Below are 26,767 nucleotides of genomic sequence, written 5' to 3' on the forward strand. Positions count from 1 at the left end.
CTGAATATTAAGACAAACGCGGAATTTGAATAAAATCTTGCAGCTCCTTTCAGCCGAATGCTTTTTTTTGTGTGTGTGTGTGTTTTTTTGTTTATTTTTTGGTTGAAACCTTGGGAAGTGTTTGCAGGAGATGTCACGGCTTTTAACTGAAAAAGGGAGAGAAGAAGCCTGTGCACAAATAAGCTCCCAATTGTCTTCCCAATATGTAAAGCACATCTCAGGCTGCTGTCTCTGCGCCACCTTTGAAGTGTGCCTGAAATGTCATGTGTTGTGTAGACTGCTGTGCATAAGCAAGACAATTTGCTGCTCGCTGGCACAAAGCTTACCCGTCTCCACCGCCACTTGGTAGCCGGCTTCTAGCCTCCTCGATGACCTTTCCAGCCTCTCGGTGTTATCCAACAGATGTGCCCTCTGCAAAGAGACCGAAAATAAAACAGCGTTTTAAAGGGATCAAAAGAGGATGTCAGGTGGTGGCCGGCAAATGTACCTTTTTAATTAATCAATTAGGGTGCCCTCGTTTAAAATACGGGAAGACGGTGGGGCCTTTTAAGTGTGCGGCCACTACATGCTCCCCCCGCAGGCGGGAGAGCGTCTGATCAATACATATGGCGGCAGAGGTAGAAATGAAACCCTTTGGCGGGATTTATTTTACATGCAAAGGGGCTTTATAGACATGAAAGCGCTCAGTGGCGGCAGCAGCATAAGCCCCCCAATATTTCATAATTAGGCCTGAAACCAGCAAGGGTACGGCTTTAATTCCCACAGACTCATCAGCCGTGAACGGGGCGAGGAATGAAAGCGGCAGAAGGAATCTATCGGCAACAACAGGGAACGGATGAGCTTTAGGGGGGCACACGAATTCTACTGTATGCAAATGAAAAACTGCATGGAATGTCAATAATACAAACATATATTTACTGTCACTACAATACAAATGTCACCAATATTGTCAGCTGCTCAAGCTTCTTATACAAATGAGATAAAATAGATAGACAGATAAATGTAGTTGTTCACCTTTAAATGAATTGTTAGTATGATGTATATTTAAAGTGGTGCTTCACCTTTACGTCAACTTTTATGTTCTAGAATGGCCAATTCTAAGCAATTTTCAGCTGGTCCTCATTATTATTTTTTTATAATTTTTGCATTATTTGCTCTTCTAACTCCTTCCAGATTTAAAATGGGGGGGGGGGGGTGATTGACCCCATCTAAAAAACAAATGCTCTGTAAGGCTACAAATGTATTTTTATTTCTACTTTCTATTCCTCATCTTTCTATTCAGGCCTCTCCTATTCATATTCCAGTCTCTTATTCAAATCAATGCAGTTGCTAGGGTAATTTGGACCTTAGCAACCAGATGGCTGAAACTGCAAACTGAAGAGCTGCTGAATAAAAAGCTAAATAACCACAAATAATAAAAAAATGAAAACCAATTGCAAATTGTCTCAGAATATCCCTCTCTACGTCATACTAACGGTTAATTTAAAGGTGAACAACCCCTTTAAACTAATATATGTCTTAATAGCATTATTTCAGCCAGATTATGTTATTTCTAAAGAGCATGGAGCTCTGGGAGAAGACAAGGTGCTGTCATATAGTCTATAATAAAATAAACATGCATTTTGCCCCTGATATAAGATGTGCTGCCTTTTATTGCTAATAATAATCAGTCAATAATCATTGGGCAATCTCCATGACGAGGGTTTTCGCTTATTAGTATTTATTCCCCCCTTTTTAGGCGGAAAAAAAAATTAAAGAGCGCAAATATGAAGGTGTTATACGACGGCAGGGCCCGTAAAATTAGCCTCCGTAAGAGGTTCATTTCAATTTGGTATTTGTCGCTGCGTCTCCAATGCCATTTCAATGGGAATGAAAAGGAAGAAAGGCAACTGCTTTCTAATAAATAATAACAATAATTCTAATGACGCTGATGAAAAAGGAGGTGTTGCGCGTTTAATGTGAGTGGCTGCCTGGTGGAAGCAGCTAGCGAGCGCTAATGAGCCCCTGCGGATGGCAGAGAAGCGAGCTGTATTGACACGCGCACTTAAGCTAATACACCTAGACCGCTGCCTTGCAGCTCCACAAACCAAGAAAGGCTGCCAGAATATCTCGCTTCTATCTTCAAAGCGAGGAAGTGATTAGTATGTTATCATTACCATTCAAAACGTGATTTTTCTATTCCCTTCTGGCATAGGTGACACATCTCTGAGATGGAGGCCAGGCCAGGAATGCAGTTAAAGCCACATCAAAGCTTGCCTTGATTTTCTTCTGTGTGTGTCTATGTGTGTGTGTTGGCTGGGGAGACTGGAGAAAATCATTAAAACAATGCATTTAGATCAGCACAGATAAGACCCACGGTGAAGGTCAGGGAAATTGCTAGAACGGGCCACAATAATTACTTCACTCGCCCAATGCACGGGAAGATTGGCTGAGACCGAAACACAACAAAAAAGAGAAAAGGAAGAGAGATCGGAGAGACGTCGGGAAGAGAAAGTCATTCCAAGAGTGAATTATATCACTGTGCCCTCAAATACTCGCTGCTTAACGTATTAATGAACTTCAATTAGTGCAATACTCAATAACCGATGGTCTTCACGAGGACGAGTTTGTCGTTCCATTTTATATTCCATTCCTTCCAATAGCAGATGCAAAGATTTGGTGCAGAGCCGGATTATGCCTCTCTTTGAATGCAGAAACATGGCTTCTTGTAATTTAAGACAGCCCTTGGTGGTTGGTCTCAAAAAAAACTCCTGTTTTAGGGAGCATTTCACACTTTTATTTGTGAAGGCCACAATCAAAGGTCACGGACTGTGAGAAGAAGGATGGACATGTGTGGAAGTCCCATGTGCTTTCATGAAGCCAAGTTCAATAGAAAGTTGGGATGTTTCCAATGACTCCTTCTAGGTCAAATAATTAGGTGATCCCGTTCAATAGTTTGTCTCTACAAAGATAGGGTTCAGAAGAAGTTGCTTATTCCACAGGCGACATGCACGATGGAGAAATGACTGAAACCCCGTAGGACATGGCCATGTTGCCATTTCCAGGTAGAACCCAACCATCAGGGCACAGACACCGTTATCAAGCCAGTTTCACTAACGTTATTGGCCAGCTTTGTCATATATGGGAATACCTCGATTTTCTCCCAGCAACCTGAATAACTATCAAAGCTCCCAACCCATAATAATAATAATAACTAAGAATGCATAAAATTCACTATTTTGGGATTCAGCTAAATCCCAAATCTCTCCTGAAGGATTCGGTCGATTACCAATCCAAATCTGAACCATTTTAAAAATTCGGCGAATAAGAATCCTGCAGAAAAATCCTGATTCACTGCATCCCTTATAATATCATCCATTGTAGCAAATGATCTGTGCCAACCGTTTCAGCACAAAACAGTGCAGCAGAAACACCTGACCAGTGCCCTTACACTTCCATAAACCTCTCATGAACAGTCATGGTGACCAAGTTGCTTAACATAACTATTGGCCCATAGAAGGAGGTGTGGATCAATACATTCAGTGTTTATCTGTAGCACCTAGATCCCCAACCAGTGACTAATGGGCAACATGTTGCTCACCAACCCCTTGGATGTTGCTCTCAGTAGCCTTTAAAATCAGGTGCTTATTTTTTAATTCTTTGGAGGCAAGTTTTAATTGCATAAGTATAGTGCCAAGTAGAGCCTCTTGTAGGCTGCCAGTCCACATAGGGGCTACCAAAAAGCCAATCACAACACTTATTTGGCACTCCAGGGACATTTTTCATGCTTGTGTTGCTCCCCAACTCGCTTTATATTTGAATATGGTTCATGGGTAAAAAAGGTTGACCTAGGGCCATAGGCAGAGAAGCTGAGTGGAGGTGGAAGGTAAATAATTCCATATATAAGTGGAATGTTTTATCTCATTATTCCAAAATGTATTGAGAAGCAGAGATGGCAAGAAGCCCTCTCAGACCCCAGCACAAGTGCCAGTGAAAAAACCTTTCTGCAGCTCATAACAATTTTAACATGCAAAGAAGCAAAAGATTTTCCACTATGGGCCCATTGTTATCCATCAGGAATAATTTTAGCAAGACTTTGTCCTGATAAGTGGACCAAGATAAGGTAAAGAGATAACCGGTTTCCATTCTTCTTCTTTAGAACAAGACAAAAGGGAGATTTTCCAGTAGTTTTGGGCCAGTAAACGGTCAGCAGTGAGCAGCAGGGTACGTGAAAAGCAGTAGTGAAATTGTCGTACGATTGCCATGGAGGGAAGGCAAAGAGCAAAAACAACAGGGGAGTCAGAGGTCGTTACAGAGGTGGACTGCAAAGAAAAACTCTTCAAACTGCCTGCGAGTGCCTTGCCTTGAGTCAGCACATGGCAGACTGCCTTTCATTATAGAGAAACAAAAAGAGGCAATGGCAAGGGAAAAGAAGTGCGGGCTTGAGTGGAAGTTTGGATTGTTTTATCGCCACTCTCTTTTTCCCCAGAGACTTTGTAGCAGCAGACAGGAAGGTGATTTAATCTCCTAGTGAAGCTGAACACTGAGCTACGGTTTCGGGGAGTTCTGAGCTGAAGTTTTGCAGAGTGAAACACCTGAGATTTAGCTCCGGCAGCGAGCTCTTCCCATGAAGGTCCTCTGTCAGGTTTCAGCCTAGATCTCACAAATGAAAGGGTGCAGCTCTCTCTCTATAACTCAGCTACCATAGACTTTCCACAATGTACTCAGCCTCCTAACGATGGCATCTTACTGCGCTCTACAAGAGTCATCTTCGTAGTATTAGCTGATTGGGGGGTAAAGGGGGGATTCCTGCCAATTCACAAAGATAAAGAGTTTCACTTTACACAAGAAATCAGATTCCTTTGCTACATCCCTCACACAGACAAAACCGTGGACTAAACTCTATGATGGGATGTGGTAGTGATCACATACAGAGTTTGATTCGTCAAATTACGGGTGGAAGGGGAATTATCACAATCAAAAAGTTGACAAAATGCTCCGGATCCCATTGGTACAGACAGCAAACTGGATGAGAACTGACTGGTAATAGTAATATACAGTATATTTAATGGTGCTGGCAATAGGTAAGGACAATAAATCTCCTCCCACAACTCATGTTTTAATGAATAACACTATGGTTTTGATTGGTTACAGCACTAGATGGCAATCTTCCCAGACAGTAAATATTCTCGGATTGGTCATCGATAAAGTTGATCTTATTGGTAATATCCTAAAGCTAAATCTGCGGTTATGGAAAAAAGCAGCGAAATGCCTCTGTTTTTAAATTGTTCCTTCTTGTCTTTTTTTTATAATTTCTTCTTCTTTTTTTCTGTTTCTGGGCCTACTCATCAAAAATTAGATGGCTACGGTCAGGCTGGTTGCAAGTTGGTATGAACCATAGATGTTCTAACTTGATTCACCATAAAGCTATGAAGTCTGAAGCATCCAATCAAAGCACAAGACTAGCAGACAGATAGCTCCTCCTATTCCCACTCACATTCCAGTTTTGACCAAAAGACATTTTCTTCCCTTCTGTCTTTGGGCCCACTCTCCATAAACAAGATGACCATTAGAATAAAAGGTCTGGCTGATTGCAAGTGGGTATGAACCTTAGATGTTCTAACTTCTGATCCACCATAAAGCTTTAAAGACTGGTACATCCAATCAAATCACAAGACTGCCAGACTCCTAGTCCCACCCACAGTCCAGTTTTGACCAAAAGAGCAAACACTTTGTTAAATCTGTAAAGTCCATTAAATGTGAAACAATGGAAAAGTAATTTGGCTGAGGTGGTCAAAGTAGGTAATGTATGGCCTAGTAGAGCTGCTGGGCAATAAAGAATAATACTTCTTTCATGACACATCTCAAGCTCTAACTGGTCCTTTTTTTTCTATTCCATTGTACAGGCTAGACCAACTGACCCTGGCAATAAATACATGGCATATGGTTATTTTGAAATCAGCGAGGAATGATTACAGGTGTTGGGATGCCCAACATTGGAGCTATTAACCACTTGGGTGTTCCAATGTCCACAGCCATAAACATATGTATGACATAAGTACTAAAGAACAGTCCATTACAGACTATATATATATATATATATATATATATATATACATATATATATATATACATATACATATACACACACACACACATATTCTTTCCTACCAATATGACCAGTAATGCATAAAAACACAAGGGTGGGGTGAGAGCATTAATAGTATATCAGAAATAACATTTGGGAGCTTGTAACGACTCACACAAGAACGGAAGAACATAAATATTAGGGAATTCTTTTGTTCTTTGCCATTCTCATTAGAAATGATAATACTGGCTCTTGATTACACGGAGCTGTCTCCTGTTATTTCTATATGATGATATATGATGAAAGCTGTATCAATGTTACAAAAGACAACGTAGATATTCCTCTGCTTCCAACCACTTTCATATTGCAAATAATGCCGCACTTTAAAGGATGAATTGTGGTCTCAATTTCCCCAGAATAATATTGAAGAGAAACTTTAATACATTTATCTCTCGAGGCTGGTGCTGTACCAACCAAGGCTTTTTTGTTCCATTTTCTTGCTTTGTATCAGGAAAAAAAATAGTTCTGATCCTTCATGTCAAACATACAAAACACAGACATCTTAACCAAATGCAAATAATGGCCAAATCTGTCATTCTGGATTATATAGCGTGTATATAAATAAAAGTGTGGCTGAATGGCTGCCAAGGGCAGGGCTATAAAGTGTCACCCTGTGTGAAGGGCAGACTGACCCCAAGGGGTGATGGGTAATTCCAATGTTTAGCTTAGTGTAGGGGACGGGATGCACCAAGAGTAGCCAGTCACTGGTGGAAATAACTAGAAATCTAATGTTATCCAATGCCGGAGAGATTTAAGTAAAAAAAAAAAAAATATGGAAAAAAAAAGTAACTTCTGAGAAATTCCTCATGATTTGTCTTTATTGATAGAGATATATCAAGTGACACGTAAATATGTGAAATATGTGGTTTGTAACAGTAGTTACTGTATCCTGGACATTTTACCCTCACTTATTCAGCTAGTTGATGGAATGTATTTCTTTGGGTTAGATGTAAAGGCACTAGGTGCTTATCCCAGGCTCTGTGTTTTTATCCCGGGCACTAGAAAGTTATTCCAGGCTCTATGTGCTTTGCCCAAGCTCTGTGGGCTTATCCTAGTCACTAGGTTGTTTCCTGGGCACTGGGCGGTTCTCCTGAGCTCAATGTGCTTATCCCAGGCACTAGATGGTTATCCCAGGCTCTATGGGGCAAATTCACTAAGCGCCGAAGCGCCGAACGCTAGCGTTAATTCGCTAGCGTTTGGCATTTTCGTTACTGCGCACATTCACTAACGAACGCTGGCGTAGTTTCGCTAGTGTTACTTCGCACCCTTACGCCTGGCGAATTTTCGCTAGCGACGTAACTATGCAAATTCAAATTTTTTGGGGCTCCCCTCCTTCCCCCCTACATTACCTGACTCATGGCAACTTACCTAGACAGTGGGCACATGTGAAGGGCAAAATAAAAAATTTATTTGATGAATTGAAGGTTTTCTAGGCATTTGTAGTGCTGATACGTATTCCTCCATTGAAATTTGAATTTGGTGCCCTATGCAAATTAGCCTTCACTAGCGTAACTTCGCTTTACTTAGCGAATCAACGCTAGCGCAACTTCACAACCTTACGCTACCCCTGTGCGCAACTTCGGATTTTAGTGAATTTGCAATGCACTGGCGAAACTACGCCTGGCGAACTGTGGCGAAGTGCGGCGAAGTTGCGCCTGGCGAAACTACAATTGTTAGTGAATTTGCCCCAATGTGTTTATCCCAAGATCTATGGGCTTATCCCAGGCACTAGGTGGGTATCACAGGTTCTATGTGTTCATCCCGGGCTCCAGAATGTTAATCCAGGCTGTGTGCTTTTCCCAAGCTCTTTGGGCCTATCCTGGGCACTAGGTGGTTCTCCGGAGCACTGGGTGGTTCTCCGGAGCACTGGGTGGTTCTCCGGAGCACTGGGTGGTTCTCCGGAGCACTGGGTGGTTCTCCCGAGCACTGGGTGGTTCTCCCGAGCACTGGGTGGTTCTCCCGAGCACTGGGTAGTTCTCCCAGGCTCTATGTGCTTATCTCGGGCACTAGGTGGTTATCCCAGGCTCTATGTGCTTATCTCGGGCACTAGGTGGTTATCCCAGGCTCTGAGTCTTAATTCCAGGCACTATGTGCTTATATTAAGCTCTGAGGGCTTATCCTGTGTACTAGGTGGTTCTGGTCACTAAGGGGTTGTCCCTCATCGGAGAATGTCTTTCAATCCCTCTCCTGCTCCAACTCTCTTTCCTTATCCATAAAACCCTTCTGATCAGTGAAACAACTCCACAAAAAAGCAACAGAGGGCTTAGAGTAGGGGTGTCTAGATGTTTGCTTTGTGCACAGGGCTTTCCCCAAGACTTGTACAGGTGTTATTTTCGGATAAGGAATGAAAGAGGGGTTGGAATAACCAACTGGTAGCTAAACAGTGTCACATTTTAATGAGAAATAGAGCAACTGTACAGTTATTCCAGGCAGTGCAACCTCCAGGTCACCTATTTTTAGGAACAATGTTCTGCTACAATGGCTGCTCAGCAAATTACAATATCGGCATCTAGGAGGATACCTGACCATTACCCAACGTTAAGGATTAAATATGGCCTTTAATAAAAACATCAGCATACAAATATGTTCTAATTATGTTGTAAATGAACAATAAAACCTATCAGTCTCTTGTCCCACAGTGATGAGTAGCTTCTACTTGTTGTTGGCCATATTGATTGGCTTCTGTCGGACTGTTATGGCCCCATAGCAAACAATGAGCCCCAGCGGAAGGCAGATAAGCGTCAGTCTATTATTGGAAGATTGGTGTTATTAATTAACAATCTAGTATAATTATTATAAGATTGTCTCATCTTTTGGCAAACCAGCCGAACCAATCAAACTTTCCAATGTGATCTGTGCAATCTAGATTGACAAAAAAAAAACACCGTGGCCTAATTAAAATGCATTAATTTTATCCCTTTCTTATCTAATAGATTCTAATCGCAATCATTTCTCATAAAGGGAAGATTTTTTTTTTCATTTTCAGCCTAACCGAAATACAAGGAGACCCTCGTCAGATCCTACTGTAATTCATATCAGTAATATTCTCCGAGTCGGAGTCATTAAGATTCTGTACAATGGGCCGTTAATGTTGCCGGGTGCTAAATGGTTGCCAGGCAACAATCTGAAACACCTCTCTCGACACTTTCCGATACATCTCTCTTTCGGGTTCCTATCCCTTTTTCCATCTGTTCGTACAATAAGTGAAACAAGTTGCTCGGGGTTCTTTGGGGTGGAAGAACGGAGCTCGTCTGGCGAGGAAAAAGGGAGCATTTGAGAGAGAAATATGTATTTTGTGTAATCGCAGCTCAGCTTTTTTTTTTTTTTTCCTCTATTTTCTTTTCAAACCCAGAATGAAACGAGGCCATTTTCTTTTTGGATAGTGAGCTTTAAAGGCAGAGCGAGACAAGGATGGGAGGGGAGACGTAGCTAGAAAAGCACTCACCTCTTCACGTAATTTTATCAACTGCGCCGCGAAAGCATGAAGAAAGGGGGGAAAAAGATAAAAAGGAGAGAAATGGCAGGGAAGAGAGATCAGTTGTGTGACAGGCTACAGAATTAACATTGACAATGTATCTGTTTACATGTTTAGCATTTAAAAATCACAGACAAACACATTAAAAGGAGCTAAACAGAGACTACACGCAGGGCTTGCTTTCTCTTCAGCGACTAAAGATCACTTTCTCCAACTGTCACATTAAACAAAGGGAAGAGTTCAGGATTCGCTTTTCAAAACCACATCTGAGACTCGATCATCAAGCAACAGGGAACGGGTTGGTGGAAGTGTGTGTGCAACAAAAGGAAAGAGAAAGGTTCGAGCCCCGGAATTGTTCCACCAAGTCATCCGACGGAATCACACCCGGCACCCAACTCCTTCTCTGCTGCCATTAAATCTACTGCTTCTAACATTCAGTTTTCAAAACTCGGATTAGAATCATTGGTCCATAACTCTTAAGTGCCCATTATTATTAATATTATAGACGAGAAAGTCCAATATGTGCAGAGAAGTCTCAAAGTAATAAATATAATAAGAGAAAAATATTTTGTACAGATATGGGACCTGTTATCCAGAATGCTTGGGACCTGGGGTTCTCCCTAATTTGAATCTTCATTAGGGATGCACCGAATCCAGGATTCGGTTTGGGATTCTGCGAAGATTCAGGTTTCGGCTGAATCCAAGTGCCTGGCCGAATTAAATCTAAAAAAATCATGTGACTTTTTGTCCCACAAACAAGGAAGTCAAAGTTTTTTTTAACCGGTTCTCTTTCCCCCTCATTTCCCGAATATACATATACAAATTAGGGTTCGGATTTGTTTTGGGATTCGGCCAACTCTTCTACAAAGGATTCGACCGAATCCTAAAATAGTGCATTTGGTGCATTTTTTATACCATAAGAAACCACAAATAAACTAATTTTCTCTAAAACCACGAATGCCATGTCATTTATTAAAATATAAAAAGTATGAACCAAAAAAAAACAAACCGCTGAATGATGCACTTTTGAAACAAAAAATTTGACTTATTAAAGCATTTCATGTATGGGACCTGTTATCCAGAATGTTTGGGACCTGGGGTTTTCTGGATAGTAGATCTTTCCATAATTTTGATACCTACAGTCTACTAGAAAACCCAATAGGCTGTTTTTACTTCCAATAAGATTAATTATATCTTAGTTGGGATCAAGTACAAGCGACTGTTTTATTATTACACAGAAAAAGGAAATAATTTTTGAATATTTCGATTATTTGGATAAAACAGAGTCTATGGGAGACTGCCTTTCTGTAATTTGGAGATTTCCAAATAACGGATCCCATACCTGTATACTTATGAAAGACCAGCAGTCATAATTGAAACTGTACCCTATGCATTTAAAATGAATATTTGCTTATTCTCTTCATCGTTCATCAGTGTAAAAGATAACTCTACTTTCAGTTAGAAGGGTTTTCCATTCCCAGCTATGGATACATATCACCTATTAAACTCAGCTGCTTAAGTGGGGGTTATTTCAGAAACAGATTAAGTTTTGTATTACAGGTATGGGAAACCCATTATCCAGAAAGCTCTGAATTAGGGGAAGGCATTTCCAATAGACTCCATTTTAACAAAAGATGTTGTTTACAATAATAATCGTTTTCCCTCTAGTACTAAAACAGTAGCTCCCAATGGAGATATAATTAACCTCATTGGAGGTAAAACAAACCAATTGGATTTATTTATTGTTTAAATGAGATTTAAGGTATGGTGGCCCAAACTACGGAAATATCCCTTATCTGGCCCCAGGACCCCAAGCATTCTGGACAACAGGTCCCATACATGTATTACTCCCTAAAACAAGGCAGAACATCTTGATCTCGCTGCTGACAGTCAATTCCCATTCACCTGTATTCCTAAAGGTCTATTTCCAAAATATTAAGTGAAGGCTTAAAGGGGCTTCTCTTTCTGCCTAGATTTTCGTTGTTTTTTTCAGGGCACGTGCAGAGGGGGATACCCCCATCCTCCAATCTCTAAGGTAGCATACACTATTAATTGTAAAAGGATTAAACGGTGTAATATTTTTCAAATGTCTTTCATATTGAGAGTTATAGTAACTCTCACTGCCCCTACCCATTCCAACCCTTCCTCAATATCCCATGGTCACCAATATGCCCCAAATGCTGCCCTGAATTTTTACTCACCCAAACTATGCCCTGATCCAGGCACCCCCCCCTCCCCAAATTATAGACCCCTAAACTTTAGTAGTCAAGGTTGAATGTCCTATCTGTTAGGGATGCACAGAATCCAGGATTCGGTTTGGTATTTGGCCTTTTTCTGCAGGATTCGTCCAAATCCTTGCGCCTGGCTAAACTGAATCTAAATCTAAAATCATGGGATTTTTCATCACAAAACAAGGAAGTAAATACATTTTTAACTGCGTGCTGCACGATTGGTTCTCTTTCTCCCTTCCCATCCCTTATTTGCATATGCAAATTGGGATTCGAATTTGGTTCGGTATTTTGACGGAATCTTTCATGGAGGATTCGGGGGTTCAACCAAATCCAAAATAGTGGATTTGATGCATCCCTACTATTTGTGTTCTCAGATATCCCATTTTTTACATATTTTTCTCTGTCCAGTCTTTGCCTGGGTCTCTCTTCTCTAATAATGGACTTTGGGTCTTTGGACATAACACACATTGCAGAACTCAAGCCCCTGCTGCAATGTAGATGGGAAAGCTCCAGGTTGTGAAAGAGTTAAAGACGTCCCAGTGTTACCCCAGATGTATCAGCCTCAGGTCTGTCATTTTCTCCATGAAACATTTCACTTGGCTCGTCCCTTTGTTGGAGGCAACTGGACGTGACCTAAAGGGAAACCTTGTTATGGAATAAGGCAGAACCTGAATAACCCGATTTTTCAACAGTAAAGTGACCTTGTTCTTTGCTACAATTCCACAGTCAGGTGATTCTGAGATTAAAAACCAGGTTTCCGCAGTATTCAAACCTCTTTCAGTGAAAACATTTATCCCCAAAGAATCACATTCTCCTAAAACCGTTAGTCTTAATAAGAGCCAATGGCAATACCATATGGACTTTGTTCTTTTGGATTTACATCCCGAATAAGCAAATTACTGCAGCTTTACTGCACTTTAAAGGGACAGTGGGATTGATGCCGGCAGTTCCCTAGAAAGGATTTAGGGACTGGAGGGGGGAAGCAAAATTCAGCTGCTTATTGTGCTGGGTTAACTGTGCCCTTTTCAGCAAATTATTCCGGAGGAGCTGGAAAAAAATAAATAGTGAAGTTGAAAGATGAACTAAAATTATATTATCCCTTCCACCTGCACATTCTTACTTCTCAGTGATAGGTTCATCTCTATATATAACTCTATTTCACTCATTGAGAAGGATTTCTAAAAACGTATCATTTCATTCAAGATTAAGGGGTTATTTATTATCCGAATTTATCTCATAATTAAAAAAAAAAACTACGATCAAACTCCCATGACTTATTATTAAAAAAGCTCAATTTAATCAGTTTGGGTGAAAAATAAAAATCGATAAAATTGAGCGAAAACCCAAATCGTATAATTTTTTTCATGGTTTTGCCCAAATCACTCGATTTTTTTGGGCTTTTTCCCGAAAGAGCCAGAAAAAGGTTGGACGCAGACCACAGAAACTTCCAAATAGGATAGAGACCTCTACCATTGACTTATACACTAAATCGGCAGGTCTCAGATGGCAGATTTTAGGACTTTTTTGGCTTTTTGCAGCATTGGATTTTAATAATTTTAAACACCCAGATTTTTGCCCCAAAAAGACTGACCAGATAAATTTGAAGTTGAAATAACCCCTAAGTGTAAAGGGTTGATAGACACAAGGCAGAAAGAAGTTTCAGATTAAGTTAGTAAAAAGGTTGAATAATAAAAAAGGAATGGGCCAGAAAAGGAGAAAAAAAGAACAAGAGGGGAAATTTACTTAAGGACGAAAGTTCAAATTTGAAAATTAAAATTTGCCACAAGATTGACAATTTAAGTGGATGAACTTCGCATGGACAGACTTTTTCATGTTTTTAGGCAGGTAAAATTTCTCCAGTGCAGAACTGTAAATATTTGCCAATTTACCAAGAGCACAAGTACAAAATCTGGCCACGAAAAATGTCTTCAAAATTAAAATTATTAAAGCGTGGCATCTACTTTTTAATCTTATTACCTATGTCATCTCCCTCCATTTCAATATCCCAGACACATCATTTCTTAATGGTGGAAATTCTCTAAAAATTTTCCTCTACTACAATTGTCTCATCCTTTACACGTAGAGAAATTCACCACATCCCTCTCACAACATCGCCTTGTGATTTTTAGTCAACCTGAGAAAATACACCTGATGTATTGAGGCGAATTTCGGCCGAGTCAGGAGGACAAAGGAAAATTCACACATTGGTCTCAGATATTAACAATAATGTCGGTATTTGTCATATTGAGCTAAAGTGTGTGGATATAATGTTCTACAAACCAACCCTGGCACTGAGAACATTGAGTTGGGTCAAGATTTATCAAAAAAGGCCAATTTAATGGACTAATTATGGGCAGTTTTAATTTCTTGCAAACAGATGAACAAGCAGGTTTTTGTGCTCTTTTTGTTGCTACTGGATTATTCTCAGCACAATGGGAACGGTATGAGACGATACATTTTCGAATAATTAGCAGGAATGCACAGAATGTGTTGGGTCGTTGCCTTATTTATATTTCGCCAATATGTCCCATTTGTTCTGCAGCTTTTAGCTCCAACCTGGCAACTGAGAGCGAGGAGAGCTGATCCACAGCAATCAATGATCTTCTTAAAACACAACCTTTTCACAAAAACATCCAGACAAAAAAAAATACTTTATCTTGTTTGTGCTGCATGGTTGGCCGTGAGCTTGTGGGGGGATTTGTCACCAGGCGAAGCAGCAGAATAACCCCCTTTTTTTGCTATTTTAATCAAAGAGGGATTCACGAACATTCACAAAAGATATATCTGGGGTCGCGTTGAACGTTTAAGAAGTGGAAATTAAACAACCTCAACGTTTCCACGTTACTTCGAGCCAAAGGACCGGTCAAAAACGGTCATTAAAAATTTGGGCTGCCATTATTGGGATTTTCATTCTCACAGAATATGGAAGTATATTTTAAGAGAAACAAAGAATTTTTTCATAGCGAGAGGTAATCTGCTCCTTTGTATCCTTGGGGGCAAAAAAAAAATCTGGTTTCTGCTGGTTTGAACCAGTAGAATCTCTTGTGGCTAAGCCGTCTGCTGTGACTAAAATCAAAACGCGGCGCCGCATGTGCAGTGGCCTCAGAGGCGCATACACGTGACTCCCAAAACAACCGAAATATTTGAAAAAAAAAAAAAAAAAACCAGCGTGGGGGGGGGGGAGAGATAATGTGCCTGTGGTTTCTGCCTGCATGCTGATAACGAATAAATGCTGAACTCTATTAAACGCCCTTTCCCTATTATCGCAGGTCGAACAGACAATTTTCTGAACTTATGATGGCTGTCTATTTACTTCTCTATAAACCCTCGTCGTGCGTAGAAGAGATTTGAGCTTGCTAATGATCTTCTCTGCCAGGGCTATATAAGATGATACCGGCCTTCTTCAGATCTCGGGGGAATTAAATTGACCAACTTCAACCCCTCCCCCCCCGGCTCTGTAGCTGGAGACTAATGTACTTTGCGCCCAGCAAGGCAAATCTCACACCAAAAGAACTTAGCCGGCAGAAATAAAGTACCTTTCGCTTGCAAAGTTTTGTTTGTTCTTCACAACGTTCTCCTTCAACATTCGCGTCTGTGATTTCGCTTAGAACTTTATATTTTTAGACTCTACATTTATTTATTTTTGAAAGCAAGAGCATTTGATTATTAATCACTTCACCTAGTTGCAGTTACAAGTTCTTCCTTTTTTTTTTTACCTTTCTGGATTGGGAGTACATTCTTGATTCATTCATCACAAATTCTAATTTTATAAATTACTTACTTGAAACACTTGATTTATTATGAAAAACACTTTGATTCACTATGATTTTTTTTTTAGACTAGAATAGCAAAAACATTATCTTGTAACATGAGGAGGATTTTATCTTCCTTACTACATGCGTTGCCCAGAGCTCCAGAATTTGGGGTTCCATTGCACCTAAGCAAAATACTTCCAAGCAAAATATTAAGATATTTTAATAATAACCTGCATTCATATGTTGCTTCCATATTTTCCAATTGCAATATCAACACCTTATTTTGATTAAGGGGCTGATTTACTAAAATTCAGGGGGTTTTTCTCAAAAAATTTGTGTTTTTTTTTTAAAAAAATTCAAGATTTATTAAGTATAAAAACCACAAAAGAACTCTACTACAAAACTTTGGCAATTAAAAGCAGTCCTGGTCCTTTAGACGTCAACAGGAGCTGTGCTGATCCTACTGAACTTTTTATTTAGTTAATTCGACTTTCGTATTTTTTTTTAGCGCATTGTTCAGCATTTTTTTCGTTTGCACTTTTTTTTTATTCAGATCTTTTAATACATTTCATGGCATAAGTGATTTTTAATCATGGATTCAAAAATCTTTAATATGACATTTAATAAATGGACATCTAAATGCATAATTAACTTTTATACAATTTAAAGATTTTTTTTAAGCCTATTTCACTTTAACTGAAATGAATTCAATGCAGATTTATCTTCAAACAAGTTGTCTTTTTGCACATTATTCTACTAAACACTATGAAACCCACCAGAGTGATTGAAAGGGGTATTACATAAAAAATGTACATCTGTTTTCTCAAATGCATAGAACTTCGGGATATTTTTGAATCAGGTTTTTTTTAACCATTAAAAAATGTAGTTGCGAAGACTGACTGATTGCTAATAGAGTAAATCTGAATTTAAAAAAGTGCTGCCTTATCAGAGAAGTTAATAAAGGAGTAAATAATTTTTTAATCGATACACTGTATGAAATACATAATTCCATTTTGTAAATTAACAGTAAATATAGTTTAGAAGATAATTTTAAGTATATACAGTTTAAAAATTGAAGTCAATTACATGTCCTGAGATATACAGTATATGGCCACAATAAAACTTTCCAATACATATTTCATGCTGGAAAACGTATTGATATTTCCAGTACAAGAGCACTATATAAATAAATCAGCCCCATTACCTTGTTTGAAGATAATCCCTTGAAAAAAAAAATAAATCTTAACTACGCATAGAGATTTTGGACTGCACTCTAGTTCCCTTTCCTTTTTGGTTTATCTAAACCAATATACCAGATGGTAGGGGAGATGGAGAAAAAAAAAAAAAAAAAAGCAATTACTGCTCGAGAAAAAGTGATTTACATTTCATATTGGGGGAATCGGCACAAATGAAGTTCTTTGCGAGCATTTCTGGATTTAGTTTAGATCTTGATTTCCTATTTAACAAGCCTCTGAAACACTTAACTGGACCCCTGCAGGTTTCTGATGTGGAGAACCAAAGCAGAAAAAAAACAAAAAATGCTTATTAAATTTTTATAAAATGAAAATATGTATTTTTCTTGAACTTTGATATCACAAAATTTCAAGAACATATAAATAGGTTATTTAAACGCAGGTTATGGCACAGTGCAAAGGCTCACTAGAGTGGGATTTTATACAGTGTGTCCAAGTACCTTTCTATTCCACTAATTTGGGACATTTGGTCACTTTCACAGTGGGAGGGTCCGACATTTTAATTATTTTACTCACCAACAAATTTAATTCATTTATCAATAATTCTTCTTGGAAAAGTGAGTGCTAAAAAAAACCTAGCGACAAATTCATGCATCAATTTGAATCGTACAACTGATGCCCGAAAACTCGACTTGTGGCGACAACTCGAATTTATCGGACGAAAACCAGCGAGGCTGTCATTTGACTTCTGCATGACCTCGACAGGTTTGAGATGGATTATTTTCAGATTTGGATTTTTAGCAGTTTTGGGGTATAATAAATCTATAAAAATTCAAGTTTTCCACTTTAAAAATTCAACCAGAAAAATTTGAGGTTTCATAAATAGGCCCCTTGGGTTGTTTTCAAATATGTTCAAATCATGAGCAAATAAAAAGTTGTAACTTCTACCGGTACAAAGCAGGATTATAAAGGCCACTTGAAAAAAACAAACTTAATTACAAAATTTGGGGTTGAAATTAAAAACCAAAACAAATATTTGCCAGAGGTCATTTAGTGGCATTTCACAAAGATCTAAGCAAAACATCGAAGTGGCATAAAATAGATTTCTTTTATATCCTTTTTTTGGTCGTTAGGACAAGCCAAACACCAAATACTTCCTTCTTGAGGGTCATTTAAAAGACTCCCATAGCATTTCTGTTTTGTAACAAAAGCTTAAACTGTTGATAACTAAGGGGCCAATTTACTAACATTTGAACCAATATTTTTTTCGATTATCGTATTTTATTTCCGTAAAAGTTCTCAAAAACTCTAAAAATGTGAGAGTACTGTAAAAACCACACCAAGTAAAAAAGGCCATTTAGAAGTCAATGGGAGCTGCACTCATCCTGTTGGATCTTTTTTTTTATCCATTTTCAGGCTTTTTTGAGCTAGTACAGTTATGGGATCCATTATACTGAAACCCGTTATTCCAGAAATCTCAGAATTACGGAAAGCCCATCTCCCATAGACTTTATTTTATCCAAATAATCCAAATTCTTAAAAATGATTTCCTTTTTCTGTGTAATAATAAAACAGTCGCTTGTACTTGATCCCAACTAAGATATAATTAATCCTTATTGGAAGCAAAACCAGCCTATTGGGTTTAATTAATGTTTATATGATTTTCTAGTAGACTTAAGGTATGAAGATCCAAATTATGGAAAGATCCATTATCTGGAAAACCCCAGGTCCCAAGCATTCTGGATAAGAGACCCCATACCTGTAACTGTCTGAAAACGTCAAATTTTTAAAGGTTCGTGGTTTATTTTGTTCATAATTTTAATAAATGACATGGCATTTGTGGTTTTATAGAAAATTGATTTATCTGTGGTTTCCAAAACCTATAAACCACTTAAATGAGAAAAGAAAGAAAAGAAAGAAAATTGAACTGGGCAACCCTAAAGGATTCCCAACAAGCACAACAGTTGCTGAATGTTTTTCCTGACTGCGAGGGACATTATTTTGAAAGTGTAAAGTGAAAGTCAAGTGTTTAACAAATCGACGCATTTATCCAAAGCAGCTCCATGTGTCAATCTAGATAAATAACAGCTCTTCAATAAACTTTATTTTCACATGATGTAGGATACTATCTGACTTGTCTGTAGAGGAGCCAATTAAGGGGCACATTTACTAAGGGTCGAAGTGAATACGAAGTGAATATTCATATTCAAAAACTTCAAATTTCAAACAAATTTTTGGGTACTTCGACCATCGAATAGGCCTAAATTCAACCTCGATTCGAAGTAAAATAGTTCGACTTCGAAAATCAAAGTACTGTCGACTTCGATACTTCCACCTTAAACCTGCCGAATTGCTATGTTAGCCTATGGGGACCTCCTAGAACCTATAGCCAACATTTGGTTAAGTTTTGAGAAGTCGAAGTAAAATCGTTCGATTAAATCATTCGATTCGAAGGATTTCATCGTACGATCGAACGATTTGACTTCGACCGAATATGGTCAAATTCGATTAAAAAAAACCTTCGACTTCGAATATCGAAGTAATGCAATTCGATAGTCGAATTTCGAAGTTTTTTGCACTTCGAAATTCGACCCTTGATAAATCTGCCCCTAGGTGTGTTAAGAGTCTCATCAAAAAAACAGCATATACAGAACTTTTTAAATTTCATTTTAAGCGATATAGTGAAACATCAGTCATTTTATTCCCGCCAAGTACTACAGTGTATAAAATATACAAATTTGTTGGTAAACAACAAAATAGACCAATAGGCTTCAGAAATATTTCCTCTCTCTAAAACTGGAGTCATTTAGAGTAAAGATTAAGACAATAATTTTCTTGTGACTGACCAAGTCCTTGGCCAGCACTTCATTCCAAAATTCATAATAATATTGCTATGAACGTACAAAAATATGGGGCAAAAATACATTGAAATAAGAATTGCAAAGATATTAAATGTCCCACTTCTCTTTGGTAGAATAATCACTTGCAACACTTTCAATGGTCTCTGAAATGGAATTTTATTAAACTGCCTCCACCATACCCAGATGACTTTGTCTATAAAGCTTCCCATCAGCCTCATTAACAGGGAGCGAAACTCAAAATAAGGGGCTTTACATATAAATACAACTTATTCACCACCACTTTGAGTCACTTTGGGGGGGGGCAGACGTATTGTTGTGATTTTATTCTGCAAATCTCCAAAAATTTGTGGCTTCCCTATATTTCTAAAACTTGCGATTTAATAAGTGAAAAAACAAAGAAAGTAAAAGTAGCTGTAGAAGTCAATGGGAGGTGCGCTGATCCTATCAGACCATTTTAAACCAATCAGAATTTTAGAAGTTTTCAGATTTTTTTTTTTGTTACAAACTGCCTGACAAACTCAATTTTTTAGAGGGTTTCAAAAACCTCTAATACCGCTAAAATCCGAACTTTAATAAATAAGCCTCCATGTTTATTGATATCGCCATGAATACTGTGGTTTATTTAGGTCAGGAGAAACAAGGCAAAGTACTTAAAGCCTTTTGCCCTCCCGCCGGACTCTTTAGTTCCAGCTGAGATCCAGTAGCCCTGATCCAAGTGACATGGACCCATGACATAATGGGCAGATATAAAACACATCTCACTCTTTGATTAAGGAAGAAAAAACACACACACACACATCCAGTAGAGTAGAGTAAAAGTCGCTTAAAATAGCTCTTTTGACTGTTTGCCTAACCCCTGTTGGTATTACAGCAGCCATTCGTTTGTGGCGCTTGTTTCCGTTGAGTTAATTACGATATCAAAGTGGTCCCCTGCACTATTAGATGTTCCTTTTTTAGATATACGCAGGATGAAGACACGGACTTTCATTCTCACACCGTTGCATGGATTTATAGATATATATAAAGAAAAAGAGGAGCTTTCTGGTAATGAGAGCAGCCAGCAGTGCGGCTGCAAAGGGTTAAATGTAAGGCCTCTATTGAAGTTGATGGAAAACGTGGGCTTTGCATTAAACAGTATCACTTTCACATGAGTTGCTGCTAATGTTGTTGTAGGCATGCAAAGCCCAGTGTGTGTGACCCCCTTCACCCTCCAGCCACCCACTAGGGCTTCTTGATTAGCATCCTACCTGGCTCTCCGAGGAATTCCCATCGTCCCCCAGGAGCTCGTTGCGCACTTCGTCACTGTAGGCGATCCGTGACCTTTTCTGCAAAACAAAAAAACAAAAGAGACAATCGTAAGGATAATAAGTAGAGAAATTAAATCTGAAGATGGCAGGATGATCCCAACCCTGGAGAGCCCCCTAATGGTCCCTATCTGATACGTTCTGCCAGAGGAGGACTGGTAGGATGGGTTTCATTCATGTGTGGCCAAAACCAGCAGGACAAGCAGGTCGAGCAGAAGGCCCTGCCATTCAAGGGCAACCCTGCTAGCATAGCAACTGTTGTCGGAAAAACTCTTCAAAGCCCCAGCAGCACTTAACAGTTTGTCTAGAATACAGTGCAAAATGTTGTGATGGGAAATTAAAACAGCCATTAAGCAGGCCAACTGTTCCCTCTACCAAGAAAGGGCTTAGAACAACCCATGGACCCCACTGCTTCTTAGTAATGAATCCTGTCAACATAACTAAGGAGAGTAAGCAGTGATGCTGGGCCCCTGGTACCCCATGAAGATATCTGCTCCATATCTGCTTATTCACACCTGGGCTATGAATACCAGATAGAAGAGCAGATAGTCATCTCAAGGTGGTTCTTTAATAACCTAGTGAACCGCAGCCTATTATCTACGAGTGCTGGGCAGACGGCATCTTTTTTCTTGATAAAGTTTGGAATGAGAGCACTGCAGTCATCCCAACGAGGCTTAGTCATCTTGGGAATGATTTCCACATGAACAACCGTGTAAAACCCCATCCAGGCTGAGCCACAATGGCAAAATCAGCCTTTTTGTGGTTGGCTCTTAGAAAAGGGAAACAAATTAAAAAGAAAAAGTCTTCCACAAGGCCGATACAAAAACAAACCCACTGGAAACAAAATTAAAAAGCAGCCAAGTCTTAATTTATTAACATTCCCTGTTTTTTTTTTAATTTCAGTTTTGAAATGTCGGGAATTGGATCAGCTGTGACCCGATGAGCGTCGGACAATGAGACTTCATTGCTTAGTGACCCTCGCCAGCACTGAGGGCAGGGGGAATTATAGCGAGACCCTGCCATTCACAGCACTCCGATAATGGTACAATTAATACATTTTACACCAATGTTTTTATTTCCCAAATAGAAAGAAAAGAAAGAAAGAAATGCTTCGGTGGCTTTAGTTTCTTCCTAATCCTGAAGAAGGCTGTTTGTATTTGTCAAAAATAATAACCGGCGGAGTCAGCAAATATTCTTTCCCTTCATTAGAAGAAATGCTCAGAAATTATCCAAACCATAGAATTCATGTGGCTCAGTTTTTTTAGGGAAATCTACACGGCAGGCCTAAAACACATCCGCTTTTTTTAATTGTAGCCTTATTTTTTTTTAAATGTATAAATAAAGAATAAATCTGCATCGCATTTCTTCTAGACTTTTATTCAACCATTGCTATCAGCAAACCATATTTTCTAAAAGAGTTTTAAACCCATTTATCAAAAATACAATGGTCTATCGAGATGATATATTTTTTTTTTTTAAAGATATAGTTCACCCCTAATGCTTTTGGAAATCAATTCTATTATGAGCAGAAACATGACAGGGCTAAATGTGTGACATAGTGAGCAAATGACCTTTAATTAGCTTTTCACTTTTACCGAAATCATTTTCTTTCTTTTTTTTTTTTCCTTTTGTTTTGAAGAAATAAAATCAAAGAGTAAAGAAACGGTGGGAAAACATCGGGGACTGCCCATTCAGAAATGCAGCACTTTCCTCCTCACTGTGCCAAAAAAAAAAAAAAAAATCTTATATTAAAGGAAATGAAACCCTTTAAAAAAAGGCGAGAATATCAGAGCCGCGTCTTTAATTATTCATTTTATCACGGTGGGAGACTAAAACACTCGGCAGTATGCAAGAATATCATATGGAGATTGTTTTTGTTTTGCGTCTTTTCCATGAAAAAGAGAACAAATTGCCAGCGACTGCTCAATTATATCACTCCTTCTTGTTCGGCTATTTCTTAAAACATCAAAGTGAAAAGAGAAATTACAGTGGGATTCCCAGGTCAATAAAATATAATCAGGGGAAGTGTTTTTTTTTTTTTGCTCCGCAATGAAGATAATAGCTGAGCTGCGCTGTTGCACCTTCACGGGAAACGCAAGTCGGCTGCAGTGTGCCTTTAAGTGTTTTATTCCAATTCGGGGCTCTGTGGTTAAAAAAAAACAAAAACCGCTGGTGTTTATTGTTTTGCTGGGAAAAAAAACAAACACAACATGTATTTTATCTAGTATAGGTAAATCTAAAAAAATCAAAAAAATTTTATTTTCACATTTACACATTTTTTTCTGAAAACACACACAAACGTGGGAGAATGATACCTGGAATTATAACCTGATTTATTGTGGTGGTTTAGAAGCAGCAGCTCCAGCAGGAAAAAAAAACACATTTTTGGGAGGGATAATTCCTGCCTCGGCTGATGCCTCACAGATGTAGATTCAGTTGTAGAAAAATGTGTATAACACATGATAAAATTAAAAAAAAAAATGCTAAATATTCAATATGTATATTTATATTATAGAACATAAAATAAATACAAATGCCATATTAAACATATAATTATATTATATATATATATATCTAATATTTTAGTATAGAGTTGCTATATATGTGTGTGTGTAGGTATAACCTCAATTTAACAGCTCCTCATTTTACATTGTTTGTTTTTTGTGGTGCCGCCTATATATCATTCATAATATATTTCCCTGATTTTATATTTTATTACTGGATTTTACACCATTTATTTTTTCTGGTTCCATGAAAAACGGTCTGCTGTAAATATATATTTAAAAGGCCATATGTATATCACCCCTTTTATAAAATAATACAGGTATGGGATCTGTTATCTGGAATTTCGCAGAATTACAGTCCCGTAGACTGCATTATAATCAAAAAACTAACATTTTTAAAAATGATTTCCTTTTTCTGTGTAATAATAAAACAGTCGCTTGTACTTGATCCCAACTAAGATATAATTAATCCTTATTGGAGGCAAAACCAGCCTATTGGCTTTATTTCATGTTTATATGATTTTCTAGTAGACTTAAGGTATGAAGATCCAATTTATGGAAAGATCTGTTATCCCCAAGCATTCTGGATAACAGGTCCCATACCTGTAATTGTCTGAAAACCTACATTTTTACAGGTTTTTACCAGTACTGACCAATTTATTACATGGAGTGAGCTGATTATCTCTCATACAGCATTTTGGGGCCAGATTATATTAAAATGATCACATACAGGTATGGGATCTGTTATCCGGAAACCCGTTATCCAGAAAGCTCTGAATTACAGAAAGGCTGTCTTGCATAAACGCCATTTTATAAAAATAATCCAAATGTTTAAAAATGATTTCCTTTTTCTGTGTAATAATAAAACAGTACCTTGTACTTGATCCCAACTAAGATATAATTAATCCTTATTGGAGGCAGAACCAGCCTATTGGGTTTATTTAAACTGTCAATGATTTTTAAGTAGACCTTTAAAAAAAGGTTGAGAATAAACTCACAACTCAAATGTTTTCTTATTTATTGAAAAACCAAAATGCATAAAACTTGATTGGATCAGGGGGAAAAACTCGAATCCCTCAAATTGATCGAGTTCTAGGCTAAAAAAACCTCAATTTTATTGAGGGCAAACCACCGTAAAAAAACATGAAAATCATGAAGGCAAAAAACATCTTCAAATGGTTCAAGTGACCTCTGCTATTGACATCTACACGAGTTCCACAGGTTTTAGCTGGATTCTTTTTGGATTCAGTCGTAATAAATCTCAAAACATTCGAGTTCTTAGTGAAACTACCAACTCAACCTTTAATAAATAACCTCCCTAACGTATGGCAATCCAAATTATGGAAAGATCCCTTATCCAGAAAACCCCAGATCCTGAGCATTTTAGATAAAATGTCCCATAGACGATGATTTTGGATGGATGCGGAAATGATGAATTGGGTCATGACCATGAGCAGCTGAAGGATGAAAACCATCAAAAGAGGTACAAATAATGTTAAAAAAATATAGGACATAAACAGCCCAACACGTTTCATGCCTCATTGGATCATACAAAATGGTGATGTTTTTTCAAGTTTAAAGGGGAGAAAAGTAAAGAGGATGACGCCTGTTGGGTGGACATCGGGATTTGTGTTCATCACTTGATGGTCAGGGGAGGGTTCCATAAAATAGCGAAATGCAAATATAAAGGCGGCAAATGATCCCCCATTACCTCTCATTTTATCAGACAGAGGAAAAAAAACTTTTTTTCTCCCCAAAGCTTCCGTCAGTCTCCAAGCTGTTCAATTTTGCTAATCAAACCGTCTGACAGGCAAACATCCCAAGTGAAAGGGGTAATTAAGAGAAATTGAAGAGGCAGGGAGGGGTTGGATTGAAAGGGGGTTCTAAGCTTCTCACTTCACAACTAGGAGCTGTATATAAATTTGTACTTAAGCAAGCAGGAAGGTTTCTGCTGGAAATGTCACCATTTCAGCTCAGGCTTGAAGGAGCCCTATTCATAATGCATTTTATAAATAGTTAATGCCTTCCATACATAAGCTAGCCAGGCAAATCAAGAAATTGTCAACATTTTTAGTCTTAGTTGTCAGTTGCCGGTGTCTCCGGGTGCTTTGTGTGTACGTTTCTAAAGAAGACAGAGGCGTTACAGAGCTTGTAATGCAATGCATTTCTCCCTTGCTCAATATGAGTTTAAGAGCTTCTCAAGCAGGATTTTCCTACTGCTCGAAATTTGTCAGATGCAGGAGGAAAAGTTTTCAGCTATCGGCCTCGTTAAGACTTTGTTTTGTGTTGTTTTAAAGCGACACGGCCCCCTTTCTGAGGGTGGGGAAGGAGGATTTGAGAGCGTTTTTACAGCAGGTCAAGTGAGATATGACAAAGCCGGTGTGAAAGCCTAAGACGCAAGGTGACCACTTCCTTTGCTAAGGAGCCGAGACAATCGGCGGCAGCGAGGATCCGACTCGCACAAAATCCGTCAGTTCTCTCTTCAATAAGGTGGCGAACGGAACTTTGACACATTTTAAGAATAAGGAGGAAAAAAAAATAACAGAAATGCAAAATAAGTGTTAAAGAAGGATCCAAATCCTAGTTTAAGAATAATTTCTTTTCTTTTACGGCACAAGATACAGTTTTGGTTGACCTGGAATATCTTTGCCTATTTAAAGTGAAACTGGCAATTCATGAATTTTGATGACGAAAATTGGAGTAGGCTTTTGTTAATGAGGGAACGCCTGTACGTCCATGTTTGGCAGGTTTAGATTTAAAATGAATTGGTTTTAAATCGAAGTAAGGATGGCGGCCATTGCTTTACTGGATGCATTCTGTTAAGGAACAATATGGCGGCTCCCAAATACTGCTATTTAGAAAGATATGGCTCCTTAATGAGGGAACGACTGTACATCCATGTTTGGCGGGTTTGGCTTTAAAATGAATGGGTTTTAAATATAAGCAAGCATGACGGCCATTGCTTCACTGGATGTGTTCTTCTAAGGAACAAAATGGCTGCTCCCTACCATATAAACAAATACTGCTATTCAGAAAGATATGGTTCCTTGGGTAAAATAACCCATGCCAGAGGAATTTGATCTTCGTTTCAAGAACAATAAATAAAAACCCAAATGATAAAATAACTCAAGGTTATATTACTAATAGTGTCTCTTCTACCACTGTAACTGCCCAGGTTTTTGCAGCAGCACCTGACTACTTAGTGGCATAATATTACCTTTAATCGAGGGTCACTGAATAACTATTTCTAGTTACACTATTATCTATAAATAAACAATACACTGGAATCAAAAAATAAAATTTGAATATTCCTTTTG

The 26,767-nt window shown here is 38.4% G+C and overlaps 1 protein-coding gene across 6 annotated transcripts in view; it reads right to left on the bottom strand.

Annotated features, from left to right (window-relative positions):
* Positions 1-26,767, bottom strand: part of vti1a.L (vesicle transport through interaction with t-SNAREs 1A L homeolog) — a 178,266-nt gene that overhangs the window by 127,980 nt on the left and 23,519 nt on the right. For 3 of the 6 annotated variants that reach the window (XM_018224424.2, XM_018224422.2, NM_001090849.1), the window contains exons 4-6: positions 20,890-20,967; positions 9,573-9,593; positions 327-411 (exon numbers count right to left, since the gene is read on the bottom strand). In XM_018224424.2, the coding sequence (XP_018079913.1) occupies positions 327-411; positions 9,573-9,593; positions 20,890-20,967 (184 nt within the window). The remainder of the gene's footprint in view (positions 1-326; positions 412-9,572; positions 9,594-20,889; positions 20,968-26,767) is intronic. The other 3 variants (XM_041568449.1, XM_018224423.2, XM_018224425.2) reach the window with 1 other exon arrangement.

The sequence above is a fragment of the Xenopus laevis genome, chromosome 7L (genome assembly GCF_017654675.1).
Source record: "Xenopus laevis strain J_2021 chromosome 7L, Xenopus_laevis_v10.1, whole genome shotgun sequence".
Lineage (NCBI taxonomy): Eukaryota > Metazoa > Chordata > Amphibia > Anura > Pipidae > Xenopus > Xenopus laevis.